This window comes from Ipomoea nil, unplaced genomic scaffold, assembly GCF_001879475.1.
Source record: "Ipomoea nil cultivar Tokyo-kokei standard unplaced genomic scaffold, Asagao_1.1 scaffold1061, whole genome shotgun sequence".
Taxonomy (NCBI): domain Eukaryota; kingdom Viridiplantae; phylum Streptophyta; class Magnoliopsida; order Solanales; family Convolvulaceae; genus Ipomoea; species Ipomoea nil.
This window is the reverse complement of record NW_017617489.1, coordinates 5,130-22,869: the sequence shown is the minus strand read 5'-3', so window position 1 is coordinate 22,869 and position 17,740 is coordinate 5,130. Positions and strand designations below refer to the sequence as shown.

Genomic DNA, 17,740 nt, shown 5'->3' with positions numbered 1-17,740 from the left:
AAATTTCGCATCGAAGGGTAGAAGCACACCCTCTCTATCTTCAAGCAGCCCAGGATGAAGCTAAACATCAACTTGAGATTCTACAAAACAAGTATAATAGTTCTGATACTCCGATTGAAATTTCTCCTGATAAGCCTTCTGAGTTGTTATCTGATGATGTTGAGTCTGTGCTACCTGTTGCAAAATCTGATAATGCAAACACTTTACTGTCTGCTAAGCGTTCTGTGTTTGATGATCCACCCCAGTTTTCCACCGAAAAAATTGGGTCTGCAAAAACTGCTCTTGAGATTGAGTCTGAGGAAAATGTTCAAAAATCTGATATTGTTGATAATTTGAGTCTGGTTATTTATTCTACTGATGTTGGTCGGTCGGGACTGTCTGTTGGTCCTGTGTGTGCTGCTGATAAGCCCTCTGTTGAGGACTGCCCAGTTGATGTTCCACACAAGCTGTCTGCTGAGATTATAGCTGAACAATCTGTAAGCCCTCGCCCTTCTGAATCAATTGATGGTATTCCTGTCTATATATCCTCCAACCTGGCAGAGAGTCTTGATCATATTCGTCACTTTGCGGGATTACCTTCTACCACTGTGCCTGAACCATACATGGTCATACATCCGAATGATCCCTCTGTGCAGATAGACAGTGATGATGAAAAAATTCTGGCTGAAGTTTACGGTCCACATGTCCCATCCTCTGCTCCCATTGGGTCCCTTACAGTGGAAGAGACAGCACATCCAGATTCCACTACCTTCAGAATCAAAGAGGTCACCAAGCAACTCTGTTTCTCTGAGTCCTACCAAAAATTCTCATGTCAGTGAAAAGCGAAAGTTCAAATGAAAATGAGTCCCAGAGAAAATTGATGTGGAAACTGGTGATGATAACATTGAATTTGCTCAACCAGAGAAAATAAGAAGATCAGATGATTCTGAAAAGGCTGAAAGTGATCCGCCAGTTAGGGAATGTAACACCCCGTGTTACGACCCCTAAAATCAATTAATCATTTAACCAATTATCCAAAGAAAGAATTAAATTACAATAATTAATTAGGAAAAGGCCCACCATAGTCCGTGGGCCCTCACCTCTAAACCCAACCCCTAGTCCTAAAAGGAATAGAGTTAGCAAGCCTATAGTATTTGAGCCCTAATTAGGACTCTTAGATATATAAATAGGGGACATAGGAGGCACCTAGAACCCCCACCACAATAATCTCTCACCACACAAGGAGTTCCAAGAATTCCCCTAGGATGAATCAAGAAAGAAGAAAGACTTAGAGAAAGACCCTTCATAGCCAAGGAAATTAATTAAGGCTAAGAGGTAACCCATGTTTCAACAAAAACTATTTTCTTAGCTATGATCTCCATCTTAGGCATCCCCCTATATTCTTGTGTCTTGATGAATTGTTTATGATATTGATGATGTGATCTTGATAATTGGTGATATGGTTTTATCTTGATAATCTTGATGATGATAAGGGTTTCTTGATGATTGTATGATATTCTTGAGGAATTCGGATTCGTGATAATTATGTGATATTCTTGATGAATTGTATTGGTTCTTGATGTTAAAGGATGAATTACGTTCTTGATGATTTAAATATAATTAGAGCCCTAGGATGTATCGTGAAACTCGTGTGGTGTTATTCTTGATATGTTGGGTGGGAATTCGCATGTTTGGGCGTTAATTGTATTTAGGAAGCATGATAGAGTACGTGCCGTACGTTACTCGCTTTTGATCCGTTAATTGTCTACGTGGTGTCATCGATTGCGTTTAAAAGTGTCTAAGCATGGTTTTGGGTTCCACAATGGATCCCGGGGCGTTTATTGTGAAAGAGAGTCAGTGGGGGTAGGGGACCCGCCACCTACCCGCGGCCAGAATTGACGTCGCCAGCAATGGGCAGGCGACTGCCCGCCGGGCACCCACTGCCCGGAGACTTGTCGCCGACGGGTGACCCTTCACCCACCGGCTACCCGCTGGAGATTTCCCACCTCGGGATCCCGGCTTCCCCGTTTGATGTTCCCCCGACCCCCGTGGTGTCCCAACGGACTCCGTCTATCGTGCCTATGTCTGGTTTGATGTTTCGGGTACCGTTCGTAGGATAAACGAGTCTTATATATTGCATTCTAGTTGAATTGGTATCCCGTTGACCTAGGTGAAAGAAGTATGAACCCCTTAAGATTATTCCTAGTATGTGAATGATCACGCATAGGTTTCATTATACGATTCCTCCCCCTTCCCAATGTGTCAATGTGGGTTTCATGTACTTGTTATGTGTTACGTGTTCATGATACCCCAATTTGGTTGCGATCAAATTGGTTATTCCTAAGTTGCGGTTCCGAAGCTGGCTGCGGTCAGATTTACACTCTCGGGCTGCGGTCCACCATTTGGTTGCGATCAAATGTTTTACATGAGCTGCGGTTCATATTCCTGGCTGCGGTCAAATGACTACTCTTGGGCTGCGGTCCACTGTTTGGTTGCGATCAAACATTATGATGAGCTGCGGTTCATCGGTCGGTTGAGATCGACCCCTTCGTGTTGCAATAGGAGGCAGGGTGCTGCGGGGCCGTGCCAGAGCAATATGCGCTGACCCTCATGTATGGGCATGAGATTGGTCCTGTGGCGCCATCAAAGTGTGTTGTGTGATGAGATATGGATGGTTTGATGTTATGAATGTTATGATGTGAAAACGTGACCATAGGATGTATGCTAGTAATTGTGTATGCTTGGTTATGACTGTTGGCGGTGCTTATCCCTATCTGTCGAGTCTATTCCCTGTTTTAAAAGCTAGAGTCTCTTAAGATATATCTTCATGCTTCGAAATGGTTTTTCTTATATCTATGTATATATCTATATGTACTGTATTTCAACGCGTTGGAGTGGGTTACCAGCATCTCTCGCTGAACAGATATATTTGGCTTTCAGCACAGATAATTAGACACTGGAGCGCGCTAGAGATTCGGAGCATAGAGTAGATAGTTTCCCTTTCGGCCTGCGTGCCATGTTTATGTATTGATACTATTTGAGGATTCTAGAAGTAAGCCTATGCACCTGAGTTCTCTAGCTCAGGTGTGGCATAGCACCCCGTACTCTTATGTATGTTTTGGGATTTATGAGCATTTACCTTTATTATATAAGCTTCAAAAGTTTAAAATTTTTGGGGTGTTATAGGGAAGTCTTTAAAACCCTGAGATCGTCAGTGAAGAATAAGGCTCCTACGGTGGCAGCAGATTTTCATTAGGGGACAGTGATATGTGTTCGGACCAGACATGATTAATGACTACTATGGGTTGAAGTCGGTGGAAGAAGAAGAAATTTCTGACTGGGATTTGGTTGCAAAGACGCTCACTGGTGGTCACACTCCAGTTTGGCCTACAGGTGATACTGATACCTTGTCAAGCTCAATTTTTACCTCCAAGGATGTTATTCTGCACCGCATTGCTCTTCACAATTGGCTCCCATCAGCGCACTTTCATACTGTTGGGAAGCAACTAGCTGCTCTTCTGTTTAGAATCGGCACCAAGATGACAATTGATCTGGGAAGATGGATTTTCTATCATATTCTTACCCTGATACATCCAAGGGAACAGAAGGTAAGACTTCCATATCCTAATCTCATCTTTGGAATTTTAACGTAAGAAGATCTGGTACCAATGCAAAGTGAGATCATTACTCCGTCCCTGTTGTATACTGTTAATCCGCGACTGTTGATCGGCAAACATATCCGGGATGTTACGCCGGTTAATGCTCCTCCATCATCTAAAGCTGACACTACTATTGAGGATTCACCGCATGCCAGAGATGTGCAGCTGTCCCTACTGCTGAAGGCTCGAGTGTCTGAGCTAGAGACTGTGAACGGCATTATCACAAATCAGCTCAATGCAGCCTGCACTGAACTTGCAACTGTTCTGCTTCGATTGAGCTTGACTGAGTCTGTTGCTGCTGAGAACGTGAAGTCTGAAAGTGAATGTCCCTCCAATGCTTAACGTGTCCTTTGTCTATCTTTTGCAAAAAGGGGGAGTGCCTAAACTCAGGGGGAGTTTTTGTGATTGTGATGGTGTTCTATAGTTTTGCTCGGCTCGTTCGTAGAAGCAATTCGTGAATGAAATCCTTCGCAAATAACGTAGATGAAGTCTTCTTCGCAACTGTCGTAGTTGTCAACCGAGCTTGTCGCCTCAGTTGCCGATGGAATCACTCGAATCTCCTTTGAAGTCGCCGACTGAAGCTGCTGCTCTAATCCCTGCGTAAAATCACGTATAGAGCTGTAAGCGTACAAATGGAAAAAAAAAAAGAATGGGTAAATTAATGTTAAATGGAACTTGGCCTTTATAACTTTTAAAATAATTAAATCATTGTTTTGGGCCAAATAAATAATGCAACAAAGCCTAACTCTTATTTATTATGAACAATCTTAATTGCTCAAAAATATTTATTAAGTCTAATTATTCACATAATTATTATATTAGTAGAAAAGATAAAATAAAGTTTAAAATAAATATAATACTAAATAAATAAAAGTAATTTATTATAAAAACTAATCTAAATTAAAGATATAAATTGTACTTATCAATATATTTCAAATTTTATGTATAATTGTGTATCTATTTTGATATTTTGAATTGTATAATTATTGTGTGGATATTTGAAATTTTAGGAATTGTTTTGTATATATATGTTGAATTTTAAGAATAGTGTCAAAGGTCATAAGACATGCCCCATATGTGAAGATATAATGTCAAAGGTCATAAGACATGCCCCATATGTGTAGATAATACATGTTATCATCAACTTGTTCATGATAGAAAGACTGTCTACATAGGGCATCGGAGAGTTCTTGATAAATTTCACCCTTATTGAAAATTAAAAAAGGCATTCAATGGGGTACAAGACTATACAGATGCTCCACAACCATTGACTGGGAATGAAGTTTATCAACGAGTTGAATGCATCAATGTCACATTTGGTAAGACTCAAAAGCTTAAATCTCAAAGAGGTAAGAGGTCAAAATATAATGTTGAGATACCTACAAATGAGAAGAGTCCGTGGAAAAAGAAATCTATATTTTTGATCTTCCATATTGGAAGAAACTAGATGTGAGACATAGTATTGATGTGATGCATGTGGAGAAAAATGTATGTGATAGTCTTGTTGGAACTCTTTTAGAAATAAAAGCTAAGACTGAAGATGGACTCAATGCTAGATTGGATTTGGTTGAAATGTGTATACGACCTACATTAGCTCCACGTTGCGAGGATAAGAAAACATATTTGCCTCCCGCTGCTCATACTTTATCTAGAAAGGAGAAAATAAGTTTTTGTGAGTGTTTAGGTGGAGTAAAGGTACCACAATGGTATTCATCAAATATCTGTAGACTCGTTAATATGCAAGATTTAAAGTTGGTGGGGTTTAAGTCTCAAGATTGTCATTGTCATGTCTTAATGCAACAACTATTGTCAGTGGCTGTTAGAGGCATATTGCCTAAAAAGTTGAGATATACCATCATAAGACTTTGTTTCTTTTTCAATGCAATATGTGGGAAAGTTATTGATCCCGACAAATTATATGAATAGCAAAATGACATTATTGTTACACTGTGTCAGCTAGAGATGCACTTTCCACCTTCATATTCAGATTTCATGGTTCATTTGCTTGTGCATTTGGTGAGAGAGATCCAACATTCTAGTCCAGCTTATTTGAGGTGGATGTACCGATTTGACATGAAAGTATTAAAAGGTTATGTTAGTGACCGATATAGGCCGGAAGCATTTATTGTTGAAGGCTATGTTGCTAAGGAGGTTACTGAGTTTTGTACTGAATATTTGGCAGGGGTAGAGGCTATTGGTCTTTCTAAGTATCGACATGAAAGAAGAATTGCTGGGAAGGGTACTCAAGGAATCAAAACGAATACTATGCCTTGTGAAGATGTTGAGCAGACACACTTGTACATCTTGCATAATACAAGTGAAGTTGAACCGTAATTAGATGAACACAAGGCCTTGATTAGAGAGCAAAATCCCAGAAGGACATACATGTGGATTATGGGCGAACATAATCGTACTTTTAGAGGTTGGTTCAAAAATAAAGTTCTTGAAGAGAATAATGTTTCTGAAACTGTTACATGGTTAGCTCATGGTCCTGGTTTGGATGTCATATGTCATAATGGATATGACATTATTGGGTTTTGTTTTTGTACAAAAGCTCAAGATGAAAAGAGCACTATGCAAAACAGTGGAGTTACTATGGTTGCAAATTGAATGCATTTCAGTAGTTCGAAAGATACAAATCCTGTGTTTGCAGAGTTGTCATATTATGGTGTGAATAGACAATGAGAAGGCTTCAACAAATTTTGTTAAAGCCTAAAAAAGTGTAACCTAAATTAAGTCCTAAAATCTATTTGTAATTCACTGAAAAATTTGACATGTATAAAAGTTTGTATCTATGAACTATAGAATGTAGTTAACATACACACAAATGTATAAAAGTAGGCCCGAATGCATTATGATAAAAACAGTAAGCTATTTCCAAGAAAAATCTAAACTTACAAAAACATGCATTAAAGAAACTGTAAAGATATCACCAAAAATAGCAGAAACGACCAAACAATAGAAAAATTAGTAGATGTACTTAGCTTTTATGGTCCACACAATTTTGTGGATCATGTTCCATGCAATAATGATTGTACTTATGTTATGTGGACTGAACTAATATTTTTCAAATTTAAGTTGGTTAATAATAGGATAATTACTTATGTGCCAAATTATTGTGTATATCATGTACATTTTTAATATATTAAAAGGACATTATCTTTGTAGGTGATGCACCAATCACCACCAGTGAGATTCAGCTTGTAGGTGATGCAATTCAACACTTTATTATTTGGCCAAAGAAGCTGGTAGAGTTATGTACTGAAGTTGATGCGGTATGTACACTGAAAATATTTCTATTATAAAATAGTAAGTAATCAACTTTTTAATATAATAATTCTTACTTGTATTATAATTCACAGTTAAAAGAAAAGACCAAATTGACTTTTCAATCGGGTGCGCAATCTGTACATTAAGAATTCACTATAGCTGATCCAGATTCTTTGACTGTTGTATGCAAAAAGGCCTTTACAATAGCTAGCCGTCTTAAACACAGTCTTATGGTCCATGTGGCTCGTGGTATTATGGGCAACATTTAGTATGACTTTTCACCTTGAAAGTGTGGAGATCAGATAATGCGTTTCTTAAATATGGAGACCATCGATCTTTCTCTATTTCAATTCTTTATAAGGTAATAAGTTCTTTAATATTATTTGTTCATAATAGTTTTATATTTATAATATCATCATAATTTTTAGTAATGTATATATAATTGGTTATGTTTGTGAATAGGGGTATTTACGTTACTTTTGAGTTGGCATCAAAAGACATGTATGGCTTCCAAGATCCATATTGGATTCCACTAACAATTAATAGTCCAGATGAGAGGAAATCGTATATAAATGCCACCATGCAATATGGGAAGAAATTTGTATATTTAACCCCATATGTTCTCAAGTAAGTATTAATTGTGTTTTAAATAAAAGTTCTTATATATAATCAAGGTTGCAAAACACGTTAAGCGCCCCCTAGGCGCCCCCCGCCTAGGCGCTGATATTATAATTTTTTTTTGTTTAAATGTAAAAAAAAATTAAAATTAAAAATTCACTAATAAAACATAAGTTCTCATCGTTTTTTCTTATAAACTATTTATTTAAGTGGCTATAAAATTGTTTAAAATATTGTTGAAACCATCTAAATACATAAAAATCTAAAATTAAGACAAAAAGAAGCATTTTTTTGAAAAATTGTTGGGGCAAACCGCCTTTAGCAGTTTGCGGTGGGTAGATCTCGAAAAAATATGTGATTTGAAAAAAAAATTTGTCCAAAACGGACAACCGAGTCAAAAGTTAAGGCTTCGCAAAGTTTTTAACCCTAAACCCTAAAAAAATAATAAGAATATATAATATTAGGCATACCAAAATCACCAAATTAGAGAGAGAAAAATGAAGGAAAAGAAAGACACGTGCGCGTTTCGCGCATCTAAATCTATTTCCTTTTCTTGAATTTTTTAAAATCTAACAAAACAATGAATGCATTCGATACCATCATCACTAGCTGACATACCAAAATTTCCAAAATAATGGACCTAATTAATTAACTAATTTTCACAATTACAAATTTTTTTTTGATCATACAATCCAATTATTTGGAATGTATGAAGACTTAAATCCATTAGTGGAGTATTTTAACAAATTTTTTCTAAATGATCACTGTCACTGATTAAAATATTTTTCAGCGAAATTAATGAAATAAACTTAATAATATACACAGTTCCAAAACTGTTCACAAATATGAATATATAGTTCAAAAATGATGAACATATAGGTCTGCTTCAATCGGATAAAGTTCTATTCAGCGGCGGAGCAACTGACAGTATTGTTTCAGAGTACGCCAGGAGCTCTCGGGCATTCCAAGAAGATTTTTTCTAAATGATCGCTGCCACTGATTAAAATATTTTTCAGCCAAATTAATGAAATAAACTTAATAATATACACATTCATAAATGGCAAATTATGCTGTGGAACCGTGTCCACCTTGCAAGGTGGATACAGTTCCAAAACTGTTCATAACTATGAATATATAGTTCAAAAATGATGAACTTATAGGTGTATGATTATGAACATAGAGTTGTGAACACAATTATGAACATATAGTTCTGTAATATATGAATATAGAGATTCAATAATTGTGAATATGAAGTTCAAAATTTATGAATATATAGCTTTATAATTATGAACATATAGTTCATTAATTATGAATATAGAACTGTGTCCATCTTGAATATATAGCTTTATAATTATCAAGTGACATAAAACTTGGACAAATTATTCTGTGGACCATGGTCCACACAGTGCTGTACGGACCATAAAAGAAAGTACAATTTTTAATAATCGAAAGGTCGAAATATATATTATATAATAATCGAAAAAGATAACATTGAATATATGGTCGATGAAAAAAATGATATAAAGGCCGGAAAAAGACTAATTGACGGAGAAGAACTGAACCCGGCCTGATCAAAGGGAAAGGACCCTAGAGTATATGACTTGATTGTTCCGTTCATGATATTCATCAATTTTAATTTCTAAACATTAGTTATTATTAATCATATATATTCACACTAAGCTAGAATTAATATTTATTCTCCCTAGCCCCTCTCTATATTATAGTGAATAATATAATATAATATAATATTCCTTTTATCATTCCTTATCTGATTAGGAGTATATATATATATATATATATATTTAACAATAGCCACCGCCTCCCTGCAACAAGTATATACACTTCGTTCCACTTTCCCATTCTCAATCATCATACCAACCCAATCATTGATTTCAGATCAGACCTACAATCCCTGCGCCATTTCTCTATATACATATGGCTTCTCATATATACACTACAGCTTTATCGTGTTTGCTTCTACTGCTGCTCTCCTCCTTCTCGCAATGCCAAGCGCAGCAGCAGCAGCTATCCCCTACATTTTACGACAACACATGCCCTAATGCTCTAAACATCATTCGCGATGCCGTAAGGCAAGCCGTGTCCCGTGAGCGTCGCATGGCCGCTTCCTTGATTCGTCTCCATTTCCACGACTGCTTTGTTCAGGGTTGCGACGCTTCCATCTTACTGGACGAGTCACCAACCATTAAGAGCGAAAAGACGGCGTTGCCAAACCATGCCTCTGCCAGGGGTTACGACGTGATAGAGGCTGCCAAGCGCGAGCTAGAGAAAGCTTGTCCTGGTATTGTATCTTGTGCTGATGTATTGTCGGTGGCTGCACGTGATGCCACTGTTGCTGCGGGAGGTCCGTCTTGGACAGTGAAGCTGGGAAGAAGAGATTCAACCACAGCTAGTCGTAACATAGATCTCCCCAGCCCTTTCGCAAATTTGGATACACTTATATCCAGCTTCGCTACCAAAGGCCTTAACACAAGAGACATGGTTCCCTTGTCTGGTGCACACACTCTCGGCCAAGCTCAATGCTTCCTATTTCGCGATAGAATTTACGGCAACCGTACTGACATTGATGCCGGTTTTGCTAGCACTAGAAGACGCAAATGTCCAAAGGACACCGGAAATGGGAATTTGGCACCCCTTGATTTAGTGACCCCAAATTCCTTTGATAACAACTACTATAAGAACTTATTGCAAAAGAAAGGTCTGCTTCAATCGGATCAAGTTCTATTCAGCGGTGGAGCAACTGACAGTATTGTTTCAGAGTACGCCAGGAGCTCTCGGGCATTCCAAGAAGATTTTGCATCAGCCATGATTAAAATGTCTGAAATTCAGCCGCTCACGGGTCAAAATGGGATCATTAGAAAAGTCTGCGGTGCTTTGAACTAGCTAGCTTCAATAATTCATAACCATTTCTTCAATTTAGTTTTTCCTCTCCTACAATTTAATTAATTGTATTTCTTTTCTTCATTACTGTACTCATGATCTGTTTTACAAAATTGCATGTAATAATAAATTTCTTGTACTTTTCATTATATACCTACAACTAACGCAACATGCACTGTTTCTTTTATTGAACATTATATTCAAATTCCAACTAATTCAAGGTTACGTTACTTATTCTCAACAAAGTTACATTAAAAGCATGCGCTGATCTACTCAAATTACATATAATATTAGGCATAAGATTTCTGTAATGGAATTATTTGTTTATCATTTCCTTCATCCCGCTTCGCAATTCATGCTCGAGAAGATATTGTTAAGTTTGTCTCATATCGGGATTAGGAATATGAGTTTGTCCAATAGGAGTGAAACAGTTTGGGTAGACGCATTGTACAACGATTAGATGCCTAGAAATACATTAATTATATCCCAAAGCTAAGGTATCACCACGATCACCATCGCTATGAACGAATTTTTTTTTTTTTTTTACTCTCGTGGGTGTAAGCACATTGCCGAACCATGTAAATCTTACATTCTTTACCTCTATTTTTACCAATATTATTGTTTCTGGTTCTTGTTGATTTCATCAGATATTGTAGGCAAGACAATATAATTCGTACACAAAATTGTTTCCAAGTTATCATTTGGATTTGTATTTTTCAAAAAAAAAAAATAATAAGTACTCGGATTTATAAAATCATATTTTGCAATTTGAAAAATAATTGTATTTGAACAAATTATTTGTTTTTTTTTTTCAAAAAACGTCACAAGTTTTTTTTTTTTTTTTTTTTTATGTGAAATGCCCTATCGGAACGTTATGCTGTGCAGCGGTGTGCACCATGCAAGGTGCGCACGGTTCCAATTCATAATTTCTATACTGTAGATTCATAATTTCTATGCTGTAAATTCATAAAATATATATTGTAGGTTCATAATTTCTAAAACGTAGATTCATAATTTAAACACAAGAAATTCATAACTTCTATATAGAAGATTCACAATTTCTATACTGCAGATTCATATTTTATGCACTGTAGATTCATAATATCTAAACTGTATAGTTAACAAATTATGAACATATAGTTCTGTGAGTTGTGAATACAGAGTTCAACAATTGGGAATATGAGCATCGAAAATTATGAACATATAGCTCTGTAATCATGAACATATATTCATAAATTTATGAACATATAGCTCTATCACATGTTCACAAATCAAATACTGTAGATTCATAATTTCTACACTGTAGATTCATAATTTAAATATGGTAGATTCATAATTTCTAAACTGTGCGATTGCGAAGAGAGAAAAGAATGTTTGAATGCGAATGGAAATCGCCTAACGCCGTTAACGGCAATGAAAAATGGATATTTTTTTTTTTAAATTTGGAACGGCGTCGTTTTGCAACAGTATGCACCATGCACGGTGCACACGGTTGCACGGCATAATTTGCGTATAGTATCCAAAGAGATAACTAGATGAGTTATTGTTATTGTATGGAAAATAACTATTATATTCTTAGGATTATCTTGATAAATTATGCTATTCCTTTTGGACATGCTTGATTGAGGAAACAAAATTTAGATGAATATAAATTCTATTTCATAAGGAATGCAAACACTTTTGTGGGATCGTCTCACACGTCTCAATCCCGTTAGAGAGAGAGAAAAACGAAGGAAAAGCAAGACACATGTGCGTTTCACGCATATACGGGACGAGTAAATCTAGTTCTATTTTTTCTAGAATTTTTTTAAATCTAACAAAACAATGAATGCATCCAAAACTATCATCACTAGTCGACATACCAAAATCACCAAATTAATTAACTAATTTCCCAATTATAAAAATTTTCTTGAGCATATACAAATCAAAGATCAAAGCTGAATGAGTGAAAGTGAGGAAACAACATCGTAGATGGCCAATTTTTGCAAGGAGCGAAATGCAATCGTGAAGACAGCAAACAAGATATCAACTCTTTGCGCCTCAAATGTTCTTAACGATCATGTGTTTAAACATTTGCGGTCATATGTCTGGACACATTTTGTCACCAAATTAGAGAGAGAAAAATGAAGGAAAAGAAAGACACGTGCGCGTTTCGCGCATCTAAATCTATTTCCTTTTCTTGAATTTTTTAAAATCTAACAAAACAATGAATGCATTCGATACCATCATCACTAGCTGACATACCAAAATTTCCAAAATAATGGACCTAATTAATTAACTAATTTTCACAATTACAAATTTTTTTTTGATCATACAATCCAATTATTTGGAATGTATGAAGACTTAAATCCATTAGTGGAGTATTTTAACAAATTTTTTCTAAATGATCACTGTCACTGATTAAAATATTTTTCAGCGAAATTAATGAAATAAACTTAATAATATACACAGTTCCAAAACTGTTCACAAATATGAATATATAGTTCAAAAATGATGAACATATAGGTCTGCTTCAATCGGATAAAGTTCTATTCAGCGGCGGAGCAACTGACAGTATTGTTTCAGAGTACGCCAGGAGCTCTCGGGCATTCCAAGAAGATTTTTTCTAAATGATCGCTGCCACTGATTAAAATATTTTTCAGCCAAATTAATGAAATAAACTTAATAATATACACATTCATAAATGGCAAATTATGCTGTGGAACCGTGTCCACCTTGCAAGGTGGATACAGTTCCAAAACTGTTCATAACTATGAATATATAGTTCAAAAATGATGAACTTATAGGTGTATGATTATGAACATAGAGTTGTGAACACAATTATGAACATATAGTTCTGTAATATATGAATATAGAGATTCAATAATTGTGAATATGAAGTTCAAAATTTATGAATATATAGCTTTATAATTATGAACATATAGTTCATTAATTATGAATATAGAACTGTGTCCATCTTGAATATATAGCTTTATAATTATCAAGTGACATAAAACTTGGACAAATTATTCTGTGGACCATGGTCCACACAGTGCTGTACGGACCATAAAAGAAAGTACAATTTTTAATAATCGAAAGGTCGAAATATATATTATATAATAATCGAAAAAGATAACATTGAATATATGGTCGATGAAAAAAATGATATAAAGGCCGGAAAAAGACTAATTGACGGAGAAGAACTGAACCCGGCCTGATCACAGGGAAAGGACCCTAGAGTATATGACTTGATTGTTCCGTTCATGATATTCATCAATTTTAATTTCTAAACATTAGTTATTATTAATCATATATATTCACACTAAGCTAGAATTAATATTTATTCTCCCTAGCCCCTCTCTATATTATAGTGAATAATATAATATAATATAATATTCCTTTTATCATTCCTTATCTGATTAGGAGTATATATATATATATATATTTAACAATAGCCACCGCCTCCCTGCAACAAGTATATACACTTCGTTCCACTTTCCCATTCTCAATCATCATACCAACCCAATCATTGATTTCAGATCAGACCTACAATCCCTGCGCCATTTCTCTATATACATATGGCTTCTCATATATACACTACAGCTTTATCGTGTTTGCTTCTACTGCTGCTCTCCTCCTTCTCGCAATGCCAAGCGCAGCAGCAGCAGCTATCCCCTACATTTTACGACAACACATGCCCTAATGCTCTAAACATCATTCGCGATGCCGTAAGGCAAGCCGTGTCCCGTGAGCGTCGCATGGCCGCTTCCTTGATTCGTCTCCATTTCCACGACTGCTTTGTTCAGGGTTGCGACGCTTCCATCTTACTGGACGAGTCACCAACCATTAAGAGCGAAAAGACGGCGTTGCCAAACCATGCCTCTGCCAGGGGTTACGACGTGATAGAGGCTGCCAAGCGCGAGCTAGAGAAAGCTTGTCCTGGTATTGTATCTTGTGCTGATGTATTGTCGGTGGCTGCACGTGATGCCACTGTTGCTGCGGGAGGTCCGTCTTGGACAGTGAAGCTGGGAAGAAGAGATTCAACCACAGCTAGTCGTAACATAGATCTCCCCAGCCCTTTCGCAAATTTGGATACACTTATATCCAGCTTCGCTACCAAAGGCCTTAACACAAGAGACATGGTTGCCTTGTCTGGTGCACACACTCTCGGCCAAGCTCAATGCTTCCTATTTCGCGATAGAATTTACGGCAACCGTACTGACATTGATGCCGGTTTTGCTAGCACTAGAAGACGCAAATGTCCAAAGGACACCGGAAATGGGAATTTGGCACCCCTTGATTTAGTGACCCCAAATTCCTTTGATAACAACTACTATAAGAACTTATTGCAAAAGAAAGGTCTGCTTCAATCGGATCAAGTTCTATTCAGCGGTGGAGCAACTGACAGTATTGTTTCAGAGTACGCCAGGAGCTCTCGGGCATTCCAAGAAGATTTTGCATCAGCCATGATTAAAATGTCTGAAATTCAGCCGCTCACGGGTCAAAATGGGATCATTAGAAAAGTCTGCGGTGCTTTGAACTAGCTAGCTTCAATAATTCATAACCATTTCTTCAATTTAGTTTTTCCTCTCCTACAATTTAATTAATTGTATTTCTTTTCTTCATTACTGTACTCATGATCTGTTTTACAAAATTGCATGTAATAATAAATTTCTTGTACTTTTCATTATATACCTACAACTAACGCAACATGCACTGTTTCTTTTATTGAACATTATATTCAAATTCCAACTAATTCAAGGTTACGTTACTTATTCTCAACAAAGTTACATTAAAAGCATGCGCTGATCTACTCAAATTACATATAATATTAGGCATAAGATTTCTGTAATGGAATTATTTGTTTATCATTTCCTTCATCCCGCTTCGCAATTCATGCTCGAGAAGATATTGTTAAGTTTGTCTCATATCGGGATTAGGAATATGAGTTTGTCCAATAGGAGTGAAACAGTTTGGGTAGACGCATTGTACAACGATTAGATGCCTAGAAATACATTAATTATATCCCAAAGCTAAGGTATCACCACGATCACCATCGCTATGAACGAATTTTTTTTTTTTTTTTACTCTCGTGGGTGTAAGCACATTGCCGAACCATGTAAATCTTACATTCTTTACCTCTATTTTTACCAATATTATTGTTTCTGGTTCTTGTTGATTTCATCAGATATTGTAGGCAAGACAATATAATTCGTACACAAAATTGTTTCCAAGTTATCATTTGGATTTGTATTTTTCAAAAAAAAAAAATAATAAGTACTCGGATTTATAAAATCATATTTTGCAATTTGAAAAATAATTGTATTTGAACAAATTATTTGTTTTTTTTTTTCAAAAAACGTCACAAGTTTTTTTTTTTTTTTTTTTTTTATGTGAAATGCCCTATCGGAACGTTATGCTGTGCAGCGGTGTGCACCATGCAAGGTGCGCACGGTTCCAATTCATAATTTCTATACTGTAGATTCATAATTTCTATGCTGTAAATTCATAAAATATATATTGTAGGTTCATAATTTCTAAAACGTAGATTCATAATTTAAACACAAGAAATTCATAACTTCTATATAGAAGATTCACAATTTCTATACTGCAGATTCATATTTTATGCACTGTAGATTCATAATATCTAAACTGTATAGTTAACAAATTATGAACATATAGTTCTGTGAGTTGTGAATACAGAGTTCAACAATTGGGAATATGAGCATCGAAAATTATGAACATATAGCTCTGTAATCATGAACATATATTCATAAATTTATGAACATATAGCTCTATCACATGTTCACAAATCAAATACTGTAGATTCATAATTTCTACACTGTAGATTCATAATTTAAATATGGTAGATTCATAATTTCTAAACTGTGCGATTGCGAAGAGAGAAAAGAATGTTTGAATGCGAATGGAAATCGCCTAACGCCGTTAACGGCAATGAAAAATGGATATTTTTTTTTTTAAATTTGGAACGGCGTCGTTTTGCAACAGTATGCACCATGCACGGTGCACACGGTTGCACGGCATAATTTGCGTATAGTATCCAAAGAGATAACTAGATGAGTTATTGTTATTGTATGGAAAATAACTATTATATTCTTAGGATTATCTTGATAAATTATGCTATTCCTTTTGGACATGCTTGATTGAGGAAACAAAATTTAGATGAATATAAATTCTATTTCATAAGGAATGCAAACACTTTTGTGGGATCGTCTCACACGTCTCAATCCCGTTAGAGAGAGAGAAAAACGAAGGAAAAGCAAGACACATGTGCGTTTCACGCATATACGGGACGAGTAAATCTAGTTCTATTTTTTCTAGAATTTTTTTAAATCTAACAAAACAATGAATGCATCCAAAACTATCATCACTAGTCGACATACCAAAATCACCAAATTAATTAACTAATTTCCCAATTATAAAAATTTTCTTGAGCATATACAAATCAAAGATCAAAGCTGAATGAGTGAAAGTGAGGAAACAACATCGTAGATGGCCAATTTTTGCAAGGAGCGAAATGCAATCGTGAAGACAGCAAACAAGATATCAACTCTTTGCGCCTCAAATGTTCTTAACGATCATGTGTTTAAACATTTGCGGTCATATGTCTGGACACATTTTGTCACCAAATTAGAGAGAGAAAAATGAAGGAAAAGAAAGACACGTGCGCGTTTCGCGCATCTAAATCTATTTCCTTTTCTTGAATTTTTTAAAATCTAACAAAACAATGAATGCATTCGATACCATCATCACTAGCTGACATACCAAAATTTCCAAAATAATGGACCTAATTAATTAACTAATTTTCACAATTACAAATTTTTTTTTGATCATACAATCCAATTATTTGGAATGTATGAAGACTTAAATCCATTAGTGGAGTATTTTAACAAATTTTTTCTAAATGATCACTGTCACTGATTAAAATATTTTTCAGCGAAATTAATGAAATAAACTTAATAATATACACAGTTCCAAAACTGTTCACAAATATGAATATATAGTTCAAAAATGATGAACATATAGGTCTGCTTCAATCGGATAAAGTTCTATTCAGCGGCGGAGCAACTGACAGTATTGTTTCAGAGTACGCCAGGAGCTCTCGGGCATTCCAAGAAGATTTTTTCTAAATGATCGCTGCCACTGATTAAAATATTTTTCAGCCAAATTAATGAAATAAACTTAATAATATACACATTCATAAATGGCAAATTATGCTGTGGAACCGTGTCCACCTTGCAAGGTGGACACATTTCCAAAACTGTTCATAACTATGAATATATAGTTCAAAAATGATGAACTTATAGGTGTATGAT

The 17,740-nt window shown here is 35.7% G+C and overlaps 2 protein-coding genes across 2 annotated transcripts; both read left to right on the top strand.

Moving 5' to 3' along the window:
* Window positions 1-9,461: 9,461 nt before the first annotated feature.
* Window positions 9,462-10,427, top strand: LOC109182491 (lignin-forming anionic peroxidase-like). The gene has a single exon (XM_019332614.1). It carries the CDS (start codon window positions 9,462-9,464, stop codon window positions 10,425-10,427), a length of 966 nt encoding a protein of 321 aa, XP_019188159.1.
* Window positions 10,428-13,981: 3,554 nt separating this feature from the next.
* On the top strand, window positions 13,982-14,947 carry LOC109182490 (lignin-forming anionic peroxidase-like). The gene has a single exon (XM_019332613.1). The coding sequence runs from the start codon at window positions 13,982-13,984 to the stop codon at window positions 14,945-14,947; it is 966 nt and encodes a 321-aa protein (XP_019188158.1).
* Window positions 14,948-17,740: the final 2,793 nt, after the last annotated feature.

Excerpts from the sequence above, each read along its gene's own strand:
- LOC109182490 (XM_019332613.1), top strand. The coding sequence starts at position 13,982 with ATGGCTTCTCATATATACACTACAGCTTTATCGTGTTTGCTTCTACTG.
- LOC109182491 (XM_019332614.1), top strand. The coding sequence starts at position 9,462 with ATGGCTTCTCATATATACACTACAGCTTTATCGTGTTTGCTTCTACTG.